This window comes from Augochlora pura, chromosome 8 (assembly GCF_028453695.1).
Source record: "Augochlora pura isolate Apur16 chromosome 8, APUR_v2.2.1, whole genome shotgun sequence".
NCBI lineage: Eukaryota > Metazoa > Arthropoda > Insecta > Hymenoptera > Halictidae > Augochlora > Augochlora pura.
In genome coordinates, this window is record NC_135779.1 from 7,738,851 (window position 1) to 7,760,559 (window position 21,709).

The 21,709-nt window shown below is 44.5% G+C and overlaps 1 protein-coding gene across 8 annotated transcripts in view; it reads right to left on the bottom strand.

Annotated features, from left to right (window-relative positions):
- Positions 1-21,709, bottom strand: part of Cip4 (formin-binding protein 1-like Cip4) — a 48,705-nt gene that overhangs the window by 11,376 nt on the left and 15,620 nt on the right. For all 8 annotated transcript variants that reach the window (XM_078189396.1, XM_078189397.1, XM_078189392.1 and 5 more), the window contains exon 2: positions 2,029-2,144. In XM_078189396.1, the coding sequence (XP_078045522.1) occupies positions 2,029-2,144 (116 nt within the window). The remainder of the gene's footprint in view (positions 1-2,028; positions 2,145-21,709) is intronic.

Here is a 21,709-nt window from a genome sequence, read left to right on the forward strand (position 1 = left end):
ATGTCTTCGATTAGTTAATTCAAATTTTACTCTATCAATGTAACAAATAAATCTAGTGAAGTTATTATGTTAATAAATATAATTAACTACTAGGATTCATTCTATCCGGTCTCGACTCGAGCATCGATTACCGTAGAGGAAAATTGGATACTCGAATCGGTCAAGGTGTTCGATTCGAGGAAAACTCGTTGGAGGTCGTCTCGCAGGCCCCTCTCTTTTTGATTGCTGGGGGCGATAGCAATCCACCGCAGCGTTGCTGAAAATATCGTAAGATTCGATCCGTCGAGGAGATATCTCGCGCGATCGATGCTCGAGTCGTTTGGTGGCCACTCGGAACCTCGATTGTTCGGGTTAATAGAGGGAAAACTTGGGATGGAAACCTGGTAGCCGTGGATCTCGAGTACAAACGTTCCTTTGTACGGGGGGCCCCGACGATCGAGGATCCAGATAATCGGGCCTTCTAAAGCCACCAGTGCCGGGAGGCAGTTACGCGGGATTATTAATTACTGACTCGTCTAGCGATCGCTCGAGAGACTCTTCTGCATTAATGACTAACGACTAAGTAACCGATTGATAATTGCGGTCTCTATTAGCCCGTTAACCGGGAAAGCTGTCCGTTCACGAGCGATGACGTTCCCGCACCGGTGCGATTAAAAACCTACAAAAACAACCGGGAACACGATGTAGCTTACATTAACGCGTGGTGCTGCCAGGACTTAACAAGTTAACCGGCATACCCGACTGCCTACCTACCGGCTACTGTGTCTACTAGCTGTCGCGTCGACTCAAAACCAGTAAAACCAAGTGCAACCGATACGCATTCTCGATGCATTCTCCGTGCAGCGTTCAACTCCTTTACGGCGATCACAAGGGGCGTTACTCGGGCGAAAGTCAACTACCAGTAATTTCACAAGATGACGCTTCGAAAATATACATTTCGATAACATCCTTCACGCTGATTCGAATTATGCGTAAATTATTTTGCCAACTAATTCTTTCACGAACAAATTATCAGATATGAGAGAACCGTATACGATTCTCTTCAATGCTCGGCACGAAACATTCTTATTGTTCAAGTTATTTCAATTTTCGGATGGTACTTCATTTATTTTCAACCATTCTTGAATATCGTTTCACAATTTTCAAACCAATAATGTATTGTATGCTGTCGTTTCTATCGTTGCTCAACTTATTCCGAGCTTTTTCAATTGAGTTTCTTATCTAATTTCGGCACAACTTTTTACTCATACGTACTCGTGATATACTCAGACGGTACGTACACGCGCGCAGCGCGTTACTTGAAAAATGTTAGACACGAAGGAAACGTGTTCGAGAATTATAAACTTCTTTGCATAGTTTCTATACGTGATACGTTGTGTATTTCTATAATCGGCCTCCATCAGATGACATGTAGGTCCAATCTATGGTGAATGTTACTGGAATTTTTCGAAAGCTTCGTGAGTGATGCTTCGTTATGGTCCGAGTAAATACGGTGCCACTCAAGGGGGTCAAATCGTACAGCAAACAAACTCGCGAGCATTGTCGGACGCACACGGCAAACGGTTCGAATTACGCTCGAAAGCTTCGGGAAGGTCGGGCCGGGAAAGAAATGTTGTAACCGTAAAGGGGTTAACGCTATAGACGAGACCGTAGAACCGAGCGTTTCGAGACACCCGTTGTAACAAACGTGTGCAACAGTAGACGGCATTCACGGAACAAACAAGGGGGCCCTTTAATACAATATTACCGGCTGCATCTTGTGTCCGTGAACTCGTGGGGTGCGTGAGACGCGCTCATTATACAGGATGTCCCATTGAAATCGTTAACCTCGGCTAGCCGGGCCTTTGTTAATTTATGGAAATGAAAAGAAAAAAAAAAAGGGAAACGTTGGAAGACCTCGGCTCAGTACACCGCCCATAGTAAATTGGTTCGGCGGCTGTTACACCGCGGCGCCGGGTACAGGTACAGAGTTACAAGACACAGGTGGATCGTTCAAAGCTTCTCGCTCCATGAGAGGGAGCTTCTTACCTGAGCTTCGCGGCGTACTCCACTTCGATGGCGCATCTGTCGCGAATAAAATGCCCGTACCGTTCGAGGAACTCTATCCCTTTTTGCGTGTGCTGGGATAGATTCTCGAATTGATCCTGGAACAGAGAGAAACGAACCGAATCACATGGCTGCAATTTTCTAACTTCCATCGATCAAATTCTCGGTGAACCTTAAACGTTCGGTACTGCTCGAGACTTATCCGTGCAAACAGTCGGTCGAACTATACGTCTTTCACTTTGTCCCATTGGGCTTTGTTGTTACGTCAACCCATAAGTTCGTGTCGCGAAACGTTTATACTTTTCGCGGCATGTTTTGCAAGCACAGCGCGGCGAGCGAACGACGGAAAACAGTTTAACGCGTTCAGTAGAGTTTGGCAAAAGGTAATCCGATTAATGATTAATCATTGTGTCCGACTTGAAATCATGTTCACGATTAATGATTACGATACACGATCACGATTAATGCATTCAAGTGATCATGATTAATGAGTAACTTAAGTAGTCAAAGCAAATGTAATCGTTGTTCGTGATAATACGGTAGTTATCGAACATGTAACGATTCCTCTTTTTATTGTGATTAAGTGAAAAATTTGTTATGCTAGTTAATACTAATTCTGGAATGTTTAGATAATCTGAGCCTCTCATCGGGAACAAATAGTGAGACCGAGCGTTCTTTGCACAAAGGAACGATCGAACTTTGCTATCGATTCCGAAACGAGTCCGAGCGTTCAACCGATGTTGATCGATCTCTAAACTAGATCAAATTGGGTGCAGTCCACTCGAACGCATTCGAGCTTCAACAAACTGTGTATTTGCTGCCAGATACAACTGTTTACACCCGCCGTCTCTCGCCTTGTCTTGTGGTTTTCGAATCGCGATCGATTCTTCTCGGTGCAAACAAAGTATGCGGCTTCTCGTTAGAGAACAGAATACAGAGATAATTGTCTAGCCGATTAACGCGACCAACGTTCGCAACCGTTACTCCAAAGCCATTCTCTCCGGATCGACCTAATCCGGAGTCGCAGACGCAAGGATTCGGTTTACGAGCGGATCGACAGAACGAATTCCAGAAGAAACAGGAAAGCAATTAATAAGGTAAAAGTACCTATTATGAAACTCCGGTCAATTGTGTCCACTTCTTGAAACGGCGGCACAAATAATACCGAGACAAAATATAACTGTTTCATTGCAAGTTTGCTAGGAAAAATCATCGATAAAAAATTGACTTTTAATCGCACAAATCCGTGCATTTTATCAAACCTGGCAATTTTCAATATAATAAACATGACCCTAGATTTAACCCTTTCGCTACGAGCGTCGCCTATAGGCGACATCCGCGCGATGACCTGTGTGTACGAGTGTCGCCTATAGGCGACATCCGCGCGACGACCTGTGTGTACGAGTGTCGCCTATAGACGACATCCGTGCGACGACCCGTGGGTACGGGTGCCGACCTATTTGTTGACTATATAAGTCGACGTATAATCAACTGTTGACTCTAATCGATGTATATTCCTATAATACGATGTAATAGTTGTTATGTAGCTCTTAAAAGAATGTACATACAAGTCAATCACAAAGTGGCGTTGAAAAACGTTAATCGGAATATCGAAGACTACTGACGAGCAAAGTGTACACTTCGCGGCGCGGTGACCCGTACAGGGGCGTCACTCCGGCGGCGCGGACTGCCGTAAGGAAAGGGTTAAATGTTTAAAGCGGTGAGACTACACGAAACTTAAAATTCAAAAATACTATCTTGAAATAGAAATTTTAAGCTTCAGACAAAAATAATCATTCTATGATGACTTTTTGCGGATTTATCGTCAGTCAAAGTTAGTCAATTTCTATCCAAAATTTATCTATTCTACAATTTTGTTTACGAATAACATTTTAAAGAGTTACATTTCGAAGTTCATTGCGTTACCTAGAAACAACAATCCATCGAACAGTAGTGTAAATATTCAACAGCAACACCTTTTAGTTGCAACAAAATCTGAAAAGACCGAAAAGCGTTCCGTAATAGGAAACATCTACCGTATCGCGTGCTCGGAAAAAAGAAGCAAGCTCTGAAATCTGCGCGACTGCGAACGGTCAAAAGTAAACTGTCCGGGGAGAGGTTCGTTCACCTATCGTTCCCGAATTCTCCTTTCCCCCGAATCGCGACGAGTTTAATGGCGAGTCGTCCTGAAATCTCTCCGAAGAGGGACAAAAAGTTATCGGAGCCGATGCACGATGCACCGCGCCGATCGGAGACATTTCTCCGCGTCGTTGTCTGGCGAGACAGCAAAAGCGAGAAAGAGAGAGAGAGAGAGAGAGAGAGAGAGGTAGAGAATAGGTAGAAAGAGAGAGGTGTAGATAGAGAGAGGGAGGGAGCTGAAGCAAGAGCAGAGAGCGTAGGAGATGGAGAGAGCTACCCTGCTCGGGACAATGAGGGTTTCGCAAGAGAGCCGGGCAGGAAGGTAGAAAGATTTCTGGCCGTTTAGCGGCTCGCTATGAAAAGTGAAACTGGACGGTGCCGTTCGGCTGGCGCAACGCAACGCGCACGCTCTAACAGAGAGACAGCACGTTAACAGGCCAGGAACTATTTATCGGCCTTATGAATCGCACGCCGGAACGTTATGTCGGAACGTTACACGCCGCCAGCCTCGCTCTTGCTTCTGCCGACCAATTTCCCCATTCAGATTTCGACTCTAGCCGGCTCTAGCCGTGAATGGAGCAATTGCACGCGGCGCTTCTAAATCGACCGCCTGATTCGCGAGATTATCGGTCGTGCACCGCTCCGAGAGCTTATCCGGCATCTCTCTTTCCCCTCTGTCAACGGTCAGATACCAGTATTGGTTCACACATATCGGACACAGTTGTTTAAACCTTCAGTGTGCAACTATGTCTATTTTTTATTTGCCCGTTTTTAGTCATTCCTGCGATAAGATTCCATTATTTGTGCGCTTTTACAACGATCGATGTTTCCTGAAGAAAAATTTACGTGGAACATCTTTATTGCCCGAGCTTTATACGAGGTGGATAAATATCGCTTTTAGTATTCGGTGCTTTCAAGATCGGCGACACAATTAACCCAAAAGTTGTGCAATTACCGCATCTCATCGTGACCGCCTCCGTCTCCTGCGTTTCCTCAACGAACATTTTACCAACAGCAAATTTGGCGCGCGGCCATCGCGGCAATTGCGCGATAAATAAACAAATAAGGCCAGAAAGTCCCCTCAATTTCGATTCGACTCCGTATCTATGTGTGTCGCGCAGAATGAGAACATCCGAGCACCTTCGCAGCGTATAAATAGGTATATCCGTGTAAAAGCTATTTCACTCGGAACCACGTGAGTAGTATGTGTAGTTCGCTCAAGGTTCTCGAGCAGAGCCTACTTCGGGCAGTCCATAGAAATAATTAAAAAAGATCGTTGTGTTGTTCCGAGGGCGCAGCCGAGGGAGTGTTGGCCGTCCACCGTAGTTTCAGTAATGATGGGCGATAAACTATCCGTATTCATTTTCGAGTTCTGAGAACTTCGTGCCGTTTTTGTCATTCGTAACTCTGGCAACCCAGGTGCATCATAATTTGTATGAACAATGTACGAGGATATCGCGAAGATACGAACTCATTTTTATGTAATTAATTAAAAGAATTTAAAAATGCTAGTGTATTAAAACTGTTACGAAAAGAAATACGTTGTGTCACATAATTTCTTTGTTTTGCACAATCGCAACACATAAAGTTTCTATTTTGCGTAAAGATCCGCAGTCCACTAATAATAATCCAATTAAGCTTGTGTATATTGAATAACACAATTTTCTGAAAAGAATCTACCAAGATTTTAGTTCCTTACAAAACTCAGTCAACAGCAATACCGACGTTAATTTTTCACCGAAAAATTGTGACTCCTCGAACAGCAGCTCCATTAAAAGCTGCCATAAAATTATAACTTTCTTTTTAAATGAAAGGTTGAGTCATAAATCAGTAGGCATGTCCGCGATATCGAAAAAGCGCGAATACGTTTCGAGACTTTAAAAATCACGTTTCAACCGATCTCTAATATTGATCAGAAATATCGATACGAAATACAGTTGCAATTCACGCGTCTCTTCATTACCAGAACGGTTCCAGTAGCTAGGAATCGGTTTAGCTGCCGGTGTGACCATCCCCCGCTGTTTCGAGAGTGGTCTCGGATGACCGAGGAGCGGCTTCGCGGTAGTCCGAGCCGATCAATCGCGGAAGCCTGATTCGTTGGCGGCATGGGGCAGCGAGCAAGGGGTCGAGAGATCGTCTACGGTTACTGCGAGTAACACGGAGTTCCGAGGAATCCTCTCTTCCGGGTAGTTTTTCGGGCAGCTACCAAGAATCCGCTGGGAACCACGGAATAACGACACTCTCGCCCGTTACGCCTTGGTATGTCAGTTTTATCGTTCAAGGACGACCCCGTCTTTCAACATTTACGCGAGCCCGATGCCGTGGCCTAAGGACAAATCGAGCTCCACGTCCCGGCGTTCAAACGAGGAAAAAGAGAGGGGCTCGCGACGGAGAATTGACCAAAGAGAGAACGAAAGACAGTGGCGAGAGAAAGAAAATAAGAGAGAGAGAGGGAGAGAGAGAGAGAGAAGTCGATCGAGTCTCGCCTGGGCTGGCATTCGAAACGCGTTACTTTCATTTCCAACGAGTAGCCATTCAAGGGCCACGGGCCGATTGTGGGACCAAGCAGATGCGTGTACCCCACCGCCGCCGGTCTTGCCTTACCAGAGCCCTCCGGTGCTCCGGTCTGACCAGGTGCAAAGAAAAAAACGATCGGGATCTCGCGGGGTATCGATGTCACGCGACCATCGAGACCAAGGTGCCTGCGACCGCTCGAGACTCGACCCTACCTCGCATCAAACTCGCGGCGCGGCCGCCCTCCTGCACGCATTCAAATAATTGGACTTTAATTAGAAACGTGGCGAGGACCGCGACAAAACAGCTCCGAACTGTCCAGCGAACATCGACCAGCGGGTTTCGGATTAATTGTAATTGCTACGCGGCAAAAAGATATCCAACTGCCTCGGGACCGAGCCGCGCGATTATAGGAAGCAGCGGCTGCGGTTCCTCGTACGTCTCGTTGCTTGTCACACGATATTTTATTATATGTAGTTTCACGCGCGATAATTGTAACCATCGATATTACTCATTTAGCAAAATCATTTACGAGCACGTTATGAAATTAAATAACTTTTTTATAATTGGACCAAATGATCTAAATTTGGGAGATAATGAAGGGATAATGAAGACAACGGCTACAAAAATTGCAATCTCACTTTCCAATTTCAATTCGATTAAATATATTACTTTAATCGTGTGAAATGCTTGAGGTTGTTTTCGTGACAACCAAGGTGTTGAAACAGTGAGCGTAGACTCGATCGCTACGAACAGCTCGGCAAATTTAAATAGAGTAGATAAACAATAAATAGAAATTTTTGTCATCCTTCTAGGAAATCGTTAAAACCAACAAAATTCGAATCTTCGTAACTGGGAAGATAATGATACAGCGAGAGCTTTATAACTTCTCGCTCGTTGTCTATGCATCGACGCGAACAAAGACACATCTGCCGACTCGTGTTTTTACCAGCGAAAAAGAGTGGAGATTTTGCTGGCACGAGGCAGCCGACCTTTCGAGCGACAGCCTCGAGGAGCGATGACTAACGAAAGCGGCGATAAAAGGACGCAGTTAGGAGACTGTGGGGACGGGAACGATCGTTCGCGAACGATCGCGGCGGTGATCCCGCGACATTGATCCTCGCCGGCCTCGTCAACCTCGTTTTGCCTTTGCAAATGGAAAATAATCGGTGCGACGGAAAACATGATACTCTCGCGAACGACGAGATATACGACGCGATACGATCCTCTCTCCCGTGTACACCGATACACGGGTTTGAATCGGATATCGGTGTGCCGTGCTGGGAGCGACCGATCGCTGATCCACGGGATTCTTTCGAATCGGTTAGAAAATGTTTCCATCGACTCGCACACTTTCTCATTGTGATAACCGAGCGATTTGCGACTGAATATCGTAGAACTGGTAGCGCAGGTGATACGGTCCTTCGACTTTCGAACCACCACCCCGGCCAACAGGAAAACCTGTTGTCGTTTTTCTGCCCCGCTGCGCTACCGTTGCGCTGTTATACGCCGCTCTATCAACGAACACCGATTTGATTTTCACGCGGGACTAATTACTCGGTCGTTCTAGCGGAGAAAATACGGATATTACGTGAAACCGCCGGTCCCACCCATAGAGATATTATGCGAGTAACCGGGCAACAGGTTCGGGCCAGACTTATCCGGACATTTTCGGATTCGATCGGTGAAAATGTTCGATTTCGCCGGTATGTTCAATTATACGCTCACCGATTCGAGGCAATTTTAATAACAGAGTTTCGTATCGTTCTTTTCAATTGCTACACTAAAACATGAAAGTCTCAGCGTACATTTTCATTGATGATTCAAAAAAATTAAAGAATCAATTATTATCTTATTGTTTTCATTTCTATTTTCATTTACATTATTATTTTTAATAACATCGAATATCTGTAGAAAAATTGAGAAGACATCTGGCCCGTTGGTACCAAATAAATTGTATTGAACTGTTTGTACATCCCGTTATATCGGGAATTAAATAACGTCCTCGAACACAAGCTGTCACCACCGAGCGGAAAGCGTGTGCACAGTCGGAGAACTATTTCCGAGCAGTCTAGACCGAGTCGATCGAAAAAGCCTCGGCATTGTTGGCAGGGCAATTCGATTATCAGTACGGAGGGAGTGAAACGCGAATGGAATTATAGTCGATTATCTGGAATCGATTTCCAGACGGGCCGGTCGCGATGAATCGGACTTTCCCCCTCGGCCTCGGAGCAACCCTACGCGAACACTGTGCGAGCCCTACGCGTTTTCCGCGCCGCAGCCGCAGTCACTGCCACAGGTCGATAGATGGAAAACGCGCTCTCTCCTTTTCTCTCTCTCTCTCGTTCTCTCCCTTCGCTCCCTATGACTCACAGCCGGCCCGGCCTTTTTCAAAGAGGTGCACTTGCACGCCGACCTAACCTTGCCTTTGCCAGACTATTCAGGTTAGGCGGTGGACCCAGCAGATAAGTTTCGGTCTCCGTTATGCACGGCAGGTACCCTCGTTGCACCTGCCTCGGACGACCTTCCTCCTCTCGCTTTTACCTTGGAGACGATCGGCATAATGCTCGAGACGTTCGGGCCAAGACCCTGGTTTTCGAACTTCTCGAGTGTCTCCGTCTCAATACTTTCCCTTGGTTCACTATCACCGGATCGCGGCTGTTTGTGCGCACGTAAATCTCGACGACCCAGTTCGCAGGCATTGCGATCGAATCGAAGTTAGTTGCCTCGAGTTTCCAATTTAATTTAATTGATTTTGTTTTATCAAATGTACGAGCGCGAGCCCTTGGGTACAATAGCAAAATCTCAATGCTATAATGCGAGATACCTCACAGTGAAACAAAAGAGTTAACGAAGTTGAGTCTGTAATGTTCAAGTAAAAGATAGATCAATCAAATATCTTTGAAATTATTGGAATTGATAAAGACACGATTGAAGGAATTAATTCGATCATAGAATTTCGATGAAATTTTTCCAAATTTCCACGAGGATCGAACGGTATCTAAAAGCTATTAATGACACATTTAAATTATATTTCGATAGAATAGCGGAACAGGAAACTGTCCCACTTGAGACAAATAGAACAAAGATAAAAGATAAAAGCGAACAAGAATGTCCGACCAATTTTACTGGAATCGACGATAACCGAATTTTTATCGCTCGCGGAAGTATTTCACGGGAAAGTGCCCAAGTATAATTCGGCGCAGGTGATAGTACCACGAAGCAAATGATAGCAATCGGTGCGTCACTCGATGGACGATAAAGCAATTGTCGAGTGATTCACCATGTTCGATGAAACGGCGCGTGAAGAGAGCGAATCGCTGGAACCTGAGAAACCAACGGCACACTGTGGTTATCGTTAACGCAAACGTTTGCAAACTTGCGTGAACATTTGCAAAACTTTGCAAATCATAGTACACCTTTTTAAATCTCTTAGTAAATCCTGGCGAACATTAGTGAAACTTAGTGAACCTTAATAAACCTTAGTAAACTTGTTTAAACATTTGAAAACCTGTATGAACTTTTTCAAACGTTAGTAAATGCGCGCAGCCATTTTGAAATAGTTGTAAACCTTAGTAAACCTTGGTAAATGCTTGCAAACATAAGTAAACGTTTGTAAACCGGTCGGTCACAGCAGGAGTGAGTTTCCATGCGCGGGAACTCGGGACCACTGCCCTTTGATCGACCCAAAATTCCTTTGCAAGAACACCGTTACGTCAAGAGAGAAAGAGGGAAAGAGAGAGAGAGAGAGAGAGAGAGAGAGAGAGAGAGAGAGAGAGAGAGGAAGAAAGAGGCTCCAAATAAACTGAATAAAAAAATCTGGTTCGCGAGAGTGGACCGTCGCTAATTAATTCGACGAGCACCTCGGAAAACCGTTGTTCGTGGCTGTCGAGGAGGCGGGGGCTGAGACAGCGACTGGGAAAACCGGCCAAGAGAGGAGAGAGACGGAGAGAGAGAGAGAGAAAGGGAGTATACCGTGGAAAATCAATAGCCGTGCCGGATATGCGGAATCGCGGGCAGAAGCGAGCGTAAAACATCGACTGCGAAAATAGTTTCGAAAACGAGAGACACGCGCCATGTCGCTAGAGGAACTCCCAATCCGTGGACTCTCTCTCTCTCTTTCTCTCTCTCCTTCTCCCTCACGCTTTCTCTGTCTCTCCTCTCTGTTTCTCTCGCTTTCTCAGGCACTCGGGGAACAAGTGTGCATTATGAGTCACGAAATCGCGGTGGGGTGGTTTTCACGTACCCTACGCGCCGCCCTATCGATCCTGCGTTTCTGTGCACGCTCGCACGCTTGCACGCCCGCACGCGACTTCAAAGCGGAACAGAGAGGACCACGGAGAGACAGAGAGGTGGACAGGGTGACGAGGACATGGTGACGAGCACCAGACACAGTGAAGGGAGTGAGAGAGAGCCGGATGAAGAACCGCGGCCCCTTGGGCTACGTTTTTAGCATTCGCGTTTGTTTAAACAGTGCCTCTTTGCTCGAAACGTCGATTCTCTCGGGGGCTGAATATGTACCCTTAACCTTCGCGAGCTTTCTTTGCCGCATGCTTCTACTTTTTGTTTCTTAACAGATTATCTACCGGCATTCTGCTAATGGCTTTCTTAAAATCGAAGCTTAATAAAATTTCTTAATAATCGTTCAAATGCTACCGTAAGCTCATACACGATCGATCTAATTATTTGGATTAATGTAATGTCAGAAGTTCTTTTGGGATTATTATTTCAAGGAAAGTTATCGAACTTATCTCAAGCATAGATTAGACACTGAGAAAATGAAAAATGACACGACTGGATTCAATCGCTTCTCAAGATTTGATCGTCTTCATAATTTCAATTATTTGGAAATAAACGATGTTAGGCGAACAAATTTTGTCTAACGCGATAGTGTTAAAGTTTGGATCATTAATTCTTTGTGTAAGTAGCGTTTCCTTGCTTCTCTATTTTCTAAGGTTCTCTTCTCATTCATTAAGCTATGAACTTGTTTGCATAATCTTGTTTCCGATAAATTCGCAGATTCCGCATTTTACAGCTCAATGAATGTATAAAGCACTTCAAAGTAGCTCCTCGCAATAGTCACACCGACACGAACTAGTTTCTCCCTTCCCAAACGTATGTCGATATATCGACTGGATGGCTGTACTCTAGTTCTAGTGGCTGCAAGCATACAATTTACTTAGATACACTGACTCATATTAATATTCGGACACCTTTCAAAACAGGACAATCTTTTTCCAAATTAAGCGAAATAACTTGGATTTATTGGAAATACTAAAGTTACTAATTCACTGCGTACTGACTACGATACATTTTTTTAATTTTGCTATTAATTAGAATAACAAAAAACTCTTTTCTATCCGAACCTATAACAAAAATTTCACACATACTGAAAATCCCATCATACATAATTTTATCAGGTCAGAATATAGTATCCACTTTTCTTATTATTTCAATGTTATATACACGAGATGTAGTTGTCCCAAGAAAATATTTTCAGCGCTCAGCAAAATCTGCTTCAGCAAAAGGTTAATGAACCTGACCGGGTAAAATAGTGCACGGGGTAATAGCGATCCTTGCGAGCTCGCGGAACGGGCGAGCGGACGAGGAACCAGCAACTCGAACTCGAAAATGGGCGCAATGGAAATGTACTCCGATAAAATAATAGCTGGGTATCTCCGAGTTGAATCCAGCCGTTTCGTTGGTACGCCTGATTCGAAGCTATACGCCAACACGGTTCGGCCGGAGTCGTTGATACTCGTTAAATATTGACAATAGAAGATCCTCGAGTATCGTACAAATGAGGCGCGGCTGCCAATAACGGATATACCCTCTCACCTGCGTGCATGCATGTGGATTACGCTTGACTCATACCATAAAATTGGAAAGCAACTACGCGGATACGAGTGTCCTATAACCATTAGAGACTTATTGATCTATGTGAGTCAAAATGTCTAGCCCCAATGTTTTACTTCACGATTACTTTTGTAGCACGTTCCACATACAATTAAGAATAAGTCACAACACTCACAACTTACTTAATATTTTCTTACTTAATAGCAGTCTCGTCAACTTATTAAAATGTTTCCTGTCCCGTTCGATCTTAATTTCAGAATTTTGTGTGCTCCCTCGGAAGGGTGATTCTTTGAACCGATTGCGCTTCGGTTGCACTTTGGGCTGCAGAAACGTGCAACGATGCACGGGCTCGCACACCAGCTCGGCTCTCCAGGGTTTCACGTGCCTGCTAACGAGTATACACAGTGGAACACGAGAGTGAGGCACGGCGGGACGCGGCGGTTGCGTTTAATAAGCAGACGAAACGTTGAACCGTCGCGTCGACGTGTCGTGCGGTGCATACACCGGTGCAATAACATACGCCTTAATATACAGTAGGGTAGTGGAGCCAGTTACTATTTAGGAGTCTTCTATTTATTTTCAAGAATTATAATTAACTTTATTTATATTTACAAAAATCTTTTGATAATGAATTCACTACATCTTCCGCAAAGCTTAAGGAATATTAAAAGATTTCATATCTGTGTCGTCAGATAATTTATGTCAGTAAAAGAGACATAACAATTGACCTTAACCTTAGGCCAACTAGCTGGGTTGACGTTGACCTGAATAATGTATGTGTTAGTATTTACTGAATTAGCAAAGAGAAAAAGTCATTTTTAGAAAGCTTTGTGTAAAGAAAAGATGTAGCTACTACGTCTAAGAATATATACTTCCTATCTATAAACAAATTTTTGTAATACGATTAGAGAATCTGCTTTTTTCACCCATTCACTATATTAATACAATATCGTTTTCTTTTAAAAAAAGTGTTACTGAGAACATGTAAACTAATAAATTTATTACTAATAAATTTTGACCACCCTACGATTAAAGTTCTGAAGAAATGTCAATTAAATTGCTAAAGTTTTAGTAGCGAAAACTGTTGTAGACCACCGGCAGGATACAGTAACTGACTCCCCTGTTCAAGCACTGTGCAAATATGGTACAAAAAGAGTATAAAAGTAGTACGAAAGTTCCCGTGCGTTTTACGGAGTAGAGTCGACATGGGAGTTTTTCGAACGAAAGAAGAAAGTACGAGGGAAGAAAGGGAAATCCGCGGGAGAAGGTGGGAAACTATGGTAATCGTGTTCGCGTCTCCGTCTGCACGCGAACGAACTAATGATCGTCGGGTAAAGCGCGGGGGCTCGTCGACGGATACACGGGCTCGCATAGGTCCCGTTGTGTTTAATGCGAGGCGAGAATAATCCCTCGAGTGGCGCGCTCCTCGCGGTGCATTCGAGTCTCTCGAAAATTGGAAGCTTAACCCCTTAAGAGACACGTATTTCCCTCACCGGTTCCATCAAAAGAGTCAGCGCTCGTCGCAGCGACAGACTAATGCACCGATGGCCAACTCTACCCCCCAAGAGGAAAAGCGTCTTCCTTCTATCCGGAGTGTCACCCTTGGAAATAATACACTGTTTCGCAGTCAATCGTCTATCCGAGATATCAAGACAGTATTTATCCATTAGCTCTTAATCTGAAGAACCAGTCGAAACGAACGGTGTTGCATAATTTATGTAGAAATTGTTCGCGTTACGATGACTAGTTAGAGCACGATTTAGTACCAAGAATACCAACAACATATCATCGTCGCTTAATAGAATTATTAAAACAGAAACCAAGTTTCTACTTAGTTCTTGCAATTGATGCAAAAACCTGCTATTCTATGAAAATGAAATTAAAAGTACCTACGTGATCTACGGCCAGGTACCCAGAAAATCAATTCCGGACCGCAGAAGTACAAAATAAAGATTCTTCCATATTATAAGCCTGAAAATAAACCTCAAAGGACTGTTCCTGCAGATTTTCGTGTAAAGGATATTCGTTCGGTTCTAGGAACGGTCGGCAGTGCTTCGACGACTCGAAAAAGGTTCCGAGGGATCAGCTATTCTCCGGTTCCTTTGATATTCTGGTACCTGGTCTGCGAGCGTTCTCCCGCAAACCCCGAAACTCGAAAGCTCTCATCGGCGGCTCGTGACCTTTCGCGAACCCTCCATTCCCTCCGGTTCGCCTAAACGCCAGCTGTTCCAGCGAATTTCGCTCGAGAGACCGAGACTCCTCGAGAGCGAGACGTCGGATCGACCAGACGGTTTCCACGGGCTTTTTTCGACCAGATCATCTTCGCTCTCGATGCTTTTAATAGATTTCGATAAACGAAGCGAGCGCGGCCTCTATGGGAGACGAATCGCCTCCGCGGTCTGCTCGTTGATGATTTATGGCTCGCCCTTGATTTCCTAATTAGACGACGCGGCGAACCGCGAGGCGATCGGTCGATTAAACTGCTCTTGCAAGCTGCCCGAGTTCTACGAAGCGTCTTGTGCACGACCGTTCGCGAATTCAGATCTCTCAACGATCGAGACTTGCACTGCACAGTGAGGCTAAATGAAATAGTGCCGAAATTAAAGTGCTTTTGATAGGAACCAGATAAAACTATGCTAAAATGTTGTAGATTAAAGTAGAGAAAATATAGTATGCGTAACATGTCGTAAAAAATCAAAGAGTACATGGCATTGGATAAATCACAATTATATTGCAATACTTCAAGTTTTTACAAAAATTGTGAAGGTTAAAAAATGTTCGTACAACGTTCTCTTTATTTTTCTCTGATTCTATAACATTTCAGGGTTAACGTAAAAAAACTACATCGCTTCATCTCATTCGTATCAAAAGTTCCTTAATGTTGGAACAAGTTTTTCATTTAGTCTCACTGTGCGACGCTGCGAAGCGAGATCCGAACGGAGAAAAGTCCTCGTAAAGCTAGGAACAACCTAGAGCCATTCATGACTAATATAAATAGCCGTGATTCGTTTCCAACGAACTCCGCCAGATGAACATTATTAACCCTTTAACAGCGAGTGACATGATCTACAAAATATGCATGCTATTTTAAATCCTAAGAAAATGTACGAGAAGCAACAAGTGTCTCGATCAAGAAAATTATTTAAACTGAATCTATCAAAAGTCGATGAAAATGACTGGTTTCACATTGTTTATTTCCGAATTATTGGATTTATAAAGACTTTGTCTTAATAGATGATCAAACAAAATTCCTTTAGCCAAGGAATTGGCTTGCCAATAATTAGACGACGGATTTTATGTATTTATGACAAAACGTGCAGGTACAGTAAATGGCAGTGAAAAGATTGAAAGAAACTAAGAACGTTGATGTACCAATTTCAGTTTACTAATATCGTTAATGGGAGACGCCAAATTATGCCTGACTCCTATCATCTTGCAATTCATGGAGGCAATTTTTTACTCCGCATGAAAATTCGCAATCTAACTATAATAAAAACGAGAGAGGTCTAAGTAAATTCGGACTCGTCACTCTGACGAAGCAACACACGTTGGTCACTTTCAGAAGTGCTAATGAACGCGCAGTTGTGAAAGAAATGGTAGTGCAAGTGGTCAACACTGACTTGCAAGTACAAGGATGACGCAACTTTTCTATCAAGCACAGAAGTAGGGCTGGAAATATATCGATTTTTACAATAGTAAATATCTTCTATAAACTTCCTTCTTTTGTTTGCTTTTAAAACAGTATACTCAAATAAAGAAGTTCATTGAAAAATTCCTCGCGGAAACATTTTTAAAACATCAAAAATTGTGAAAGGAAAAATGAGAATTTTAACTTGTCATTTTGGCTTATGATAAGTTTAAGAGTTAAGCAAATCAAAGTTTGCCGTCATCTAGAACGAACAAGAGAATCGCAGGAGTAATTGCTGTAATAAATCTTATCTGCTCTTATATTATGAAACGAGAAGATCCGATTAGGTTTAACGTTTATGGTCTCCGGTGTATTAATACCAAACACCCCCGCGTTCGCCGGCTGCTTCGAGGGATCCTGCATACATATGAAATTGATGACGCGACGACCGCGTTTCCGGCGCCGAAAGCGGCGATCCACGGCACGCGTCCCCACCTGCGAGACAGGAAGAACAGATCCGGTGCGATACCGCGATAAGAATACCTGTGAATTCTTCGGAATGTTGTCCCAGGTCGGGACAAACGCAATCGCGCCGGGGTCCGCGTCGTTCTACGCCGCTGTGCGGCCGGCGTTCTATGCTTCGGAAACTTGTCCTACGGTGAGAGGCGAAGCACGCCGACAGGGACGGATTACGAGACAAAGGACCCCCAATCGCGATTCCCTGACGCGTGTTGCCGCCCGTGGCCGACTGCGGTCGACTGTAGACTGTGGACAGAGAGCTCGATGCGATTCCTAACGAGATACGAGTGCGCAGTCACGAGCCAAACAATCATACGAACGCGCCGCGCCGCTTGGAAACTCAAAGAGCCGCCTCTTCTTCGTTTCGAAACGGCTTCTGCTTCTTCGAGAATTTGTCCCGCTTTCCCTCCGCTCAAGATCGATCAATTATCCGGGATATTCTCCCGATTGATCTTCCGCGACTTACCACGATTGGATATTATTCCAATCAAATTTGATTCGAATAATAATTTGGATAAAATTGTATTCGTATCATTCTTAATTTTATATCGCTTGAAAATTATTTCATAATGGTTATCAAAACACTGTCCGAAACTTTCATTCGAGTTCTCTATTAGTAAAACTCTATGTTCAGATTGGTCTCCACTGCACTTCCAGCGCAGCTCAATGAAGACACGATCTCAGAATGGCACGGAACGGCACGCAGATCTCCGAGCAACTGGAGCAGGTTGAATCATCGCGATTATCTTTTCGTGGACGTTTTATTATTCGCCGAGCTATCGAGCGCAAGATAGCCGATCCGTTACGGGGAACCGTACGAAAGAAAACGGTGAGAAGATGCTCTGGGTCTCCCATTTCTCTGGAAGCGAGCGACGTAATCCCGTTTCACGGCGCTTCTCTCCGCTGGTGCGTGGACAATGGGCGGGGGAGGACGGTACTACGCAGACTGTATAGAAGACGTGGAAGACGCTCGGAGCGGAAAGGGACCCGCACAAGCGGAAGAGAAGAGAAGCGCGGCCAATTGTTCTCCTAGAAAAAGGCCGGCCGTCGACAAGGCATGGAGGCATAGAAGCATGGGCATGGAGACTCGGAGGCATGGGCACGGCCCAACCCTGGGGAGCAGGTTAAGAGTTCTTTTTTCCCTTCGACGACAATAGGCGGCGACGACACGACACGTTGTCTGTCTCTCCTCTCTTCTCTCCTCTCCTCTCCTCTTCTCTCTGCTCTACTCTCTTCGGCGGGCGAACACTCGCCGACGGAGCAGCTTTTTCCAGCGGCTCGCAACACGCGAGCGCTACAATGCAACGCGAATTAATTAGCCACGGAATCACCGGAACATTTCGTTATTATCGCTGGACGCGGTCAACGACTCGGCAGACCTTCACACTGTTTTTTTTTTCCTCCCCCACTACAGATAATTCGAGCGATCGCTCGCGCACGCTGTCATTCATACTCATTGTCGTTTTTTTTCTCTCTCTCTCTTTATCTCTCTCCCGCTTTATCGCTCGCTTTCTGTCTCTCCTGGTCGGTTGTTCAACGACCGGTATTGTGTCGCTGGAGTGGACAGCTCTCTTCTCGTGTCGCGATAGCCATTTCGGAGGACACGTCGTACATTCGCAGACTCCCGGTAGCGTACCCGTCGTTCCCGTCCGACTAGAACAGGTAGCTCTTTAACTCTTCAGCTTTTTCCCGCTGAAGAGCAGCACACCTGCCAGCGCCGCATTGTTGCTCACGATTTCATCGAGTGGCTATTATTGTTCGTTCTAGGCAAGAGGCTCCGAAGTCCACGCAAATACTGTACGGTTTTTGTGCAACCGATTTCGAAAGATTGCAAATGAGCAGACGTCGCGAGCATGCTGCGGCTTCGTTACCGTCCCCTTATCGCGTTTCTTGATTACGTTTCTGCTCCGTTCTCTTCTCTTTTTTATGGCGGAAAAGATAGAAGTGGAAATTCGAAGCCGGTATGAATTAATCATATGTTTTATAATTAGAGTCTTAAGCGAATCTGATTGATCGATGAACTCGAGAAAACGTCGATCGTTTTCTTCTCTCTTCTCGCTCATTGAAATCAAACGTATCTATCTATTAGAGAATTGCTGTTATTATTAACATTATCTTGATTGCTATGTCGAATTCTTCTAGAGAAATTAAAAGAAAATTAAAAGTGATGTTAATTAATGAACAACTGAATAAATAATGTAAACAATAGATGTAGATAACTGAAGGATAAAAAGTACATCGAACGTACACATTCGTATAATGCAATTGCATCGCTGCTTTTCTACTACTTTTACACTGGTCGTACTGCGGTGTACTGCTATACAAAAGTACCAAAATACTTTGCTCCTGCTAATGGAGTAAACCTATTATCAAATCATCGTATATCCCGAACCCGCCTCGTCGCGTCAAAAAAATTCGACAGTGTCTGAATCACGTCGTGTTTCCGTGGCGCAGTTTAACGGGTTGTTCGTAACCCAACGATGAACAGGAGTGGCTGGCGGTTCAATCTGCTCGCGAAATCGCAGCGAAAACAAAGCGCGGGGGGGCTCTCTTTTGTCGCGTTCGAGTGAGACGTAAACGAAATGTTTGCCGCGTATCCGTCGTTAAGTATTTTTTCCGTTCGAGTGGACGAAATCCCCGTTCGCGGAGCCTCGACGAGTACCCTCGAAAGAGAGAGAGAAAGACCCTCCCTCCAGGAAACGGATTCGCCATGGGGCCGGGCACGGGGCCTGTATGGGGTCGAGGCTCTCGTTATCTCGAGCGCGGCGCGATCGCGACCACCGATTCATCTCCTGCTTTTTCGACTCGTTTCCCTCTCCGGCCGCCTCTCATTTTAATTAAGACACGCGTGAATCATGGGACGCCATGGTACAACGGAGGATGAATCAAACGAAGCTCGCGCCGTAGCCGGAGTCAAGATATCGGGAGGATGCGACCGCGATAACGGGAGAAGCGCGGGCTGTCGCGATAACAGCAGAAGCGTGGGCGGCCCTGCTTGGTGGAACCCCGTTGTTCACCGACGAAAACAGAGAAATTCGTGAAAATAGTCGACAACCATCGTGTGTGCACCGCGCGACCGTGCAACACGCGTACCCATAGTTCGGATAGCACTTGGACCGAAATAGAAACCATCATGATTCGCTTCCAAGGTTCGCGTGTCTCTGTAATTTCTACGGCAGTCGAGAAGGGAACCTTGAAATGCAAGCTGAAATTACGTGCAGGATTAAAGTTCAGACGAAAGTCTGCCCGGTCTTCGCGAAACACTTTGCGGCTTATGGTTGCCGTCGGACTGTTATTAGTCAACGCATGGTAATACGGTATCGGTTTAGGTTTTTACGAGCCGGTCGACCGCGGTCGGTGTTGATTTTCTTAGTCGATCCACCGGTAAATTCGATATTAACCCCGCCGCGTTCCTCGATTCAATTGTACGGTTATGGTCGTCGGGGCAAAAATGTCCGAAATCCGTGGAGTTAGTATTTTTTATTTCTGTAATTCAACACTTCGACTGCCATGTCGTCGATCATGTATGGGTAACAAAGCTTTTCTTTAGAAAACTTGGTATTCAAAGTTTCAGTAATTTAAAGTTTTGTTACTTTCTAAAAAAAATTATGGAAAACGTTATTTCGTAATAATCTATATTGCTATACATGAAGAAAGTCATTTCAAAATGCAAGTATTATATTAGATCGCATTAGGTCGCACAGCAGCAGAGTTAAGTTGGTGGTCTGACAAATGGACAAAAAGGATTGCGAAGTTCCACGATCCTCGATCCCACTCATCATAGACGAACCGATGCGATCGCGGGAGCGCATAATGACACGCGACGATTATGCAAAACGACGACAGCGGTACAGGATCGAGGAATCGGCCGGTCGCGTGACAGCCAGCGGAAAATAGCCGCGCGATTATCCGCCGAAATTGGAAACTGATTCCACGGGGCGGCAGTTTTTCCGCGGGCGGCGAGACACGTAGGATTTCCTCCCGCCGCGGCATTTTCACCGGCTGGTTCCGCGAACTGCGTCGCAAACGAAAATCGTTCATTCGCCTCCTTACGTAAGCGAGCAGGCGCATTACGTGCATGCATAACGAGGCTGGGAGGCGAGCAAGCGCGAGCTACGAAACAGGAAAGGAATCGAACGGTTCCCGAATCCTGGCCGTGTAACGGGCACGAGACCATAAAAGCGACACGATATCAACCTGCCCCGGCTCGACTCGGTTTACCGATCTTGATCCTCGACACCGTTTCGAGGCTCCATTGATTTTCGTCAATCGATCCTCGACGGAACACTCCAAAACGGCCCTACCTTACAGGTGATTCTTGCCAGACCATCCATAGCAGTTATCTTTACGTCGATAAAGAGAGTAAACTTCTGAGAATTCAATCTCGAAATGAAGCTTCGAATTTCGAAATTTATTCGTTTATTTGGTACTTAACTAGCATAGCATGTGTCAGAGTTTCACATTATTCGAACTGTTTAAAATAAACATTTATCTAAGATAATAATTACACGATTATTCGAATAATAATGCGATTAATTGATTGCTGCTTCTATTTGTTTTCATTGAAATTACATAATTTCAGAAGCAAAGTTCGTAAAATGAATATCGAAAAAATACGTCGACAATTTATGAGAAATACACTTTATACTCTATCGCTTTTATTCTAGTTCATTATTTTCCGTACGAATTCCTGTACAAATAAATTCTAGTTTGGAACAAATATTATTCGAATGAACTCCTAGTCAAATAAAATATAATTCATATGTATGTTTATTTCAATAAAATTTTATTTGAATAAACATTTATCTAGATCAATTTGTATTCGATTGGATACTTATTCGCAGAGCCGAATAAAATTCTGTTCGATGCTCGTTAAAAATTGATTGTCTCTTATTCGACAAACATAAAGCTGAGTATGCCCAAAAACAAACCGAAGACAGGAATTAATCACCCGCAATAACTGGCTCCACTACCCTATTCTACGAAATGATATCAGTATTCTATCAG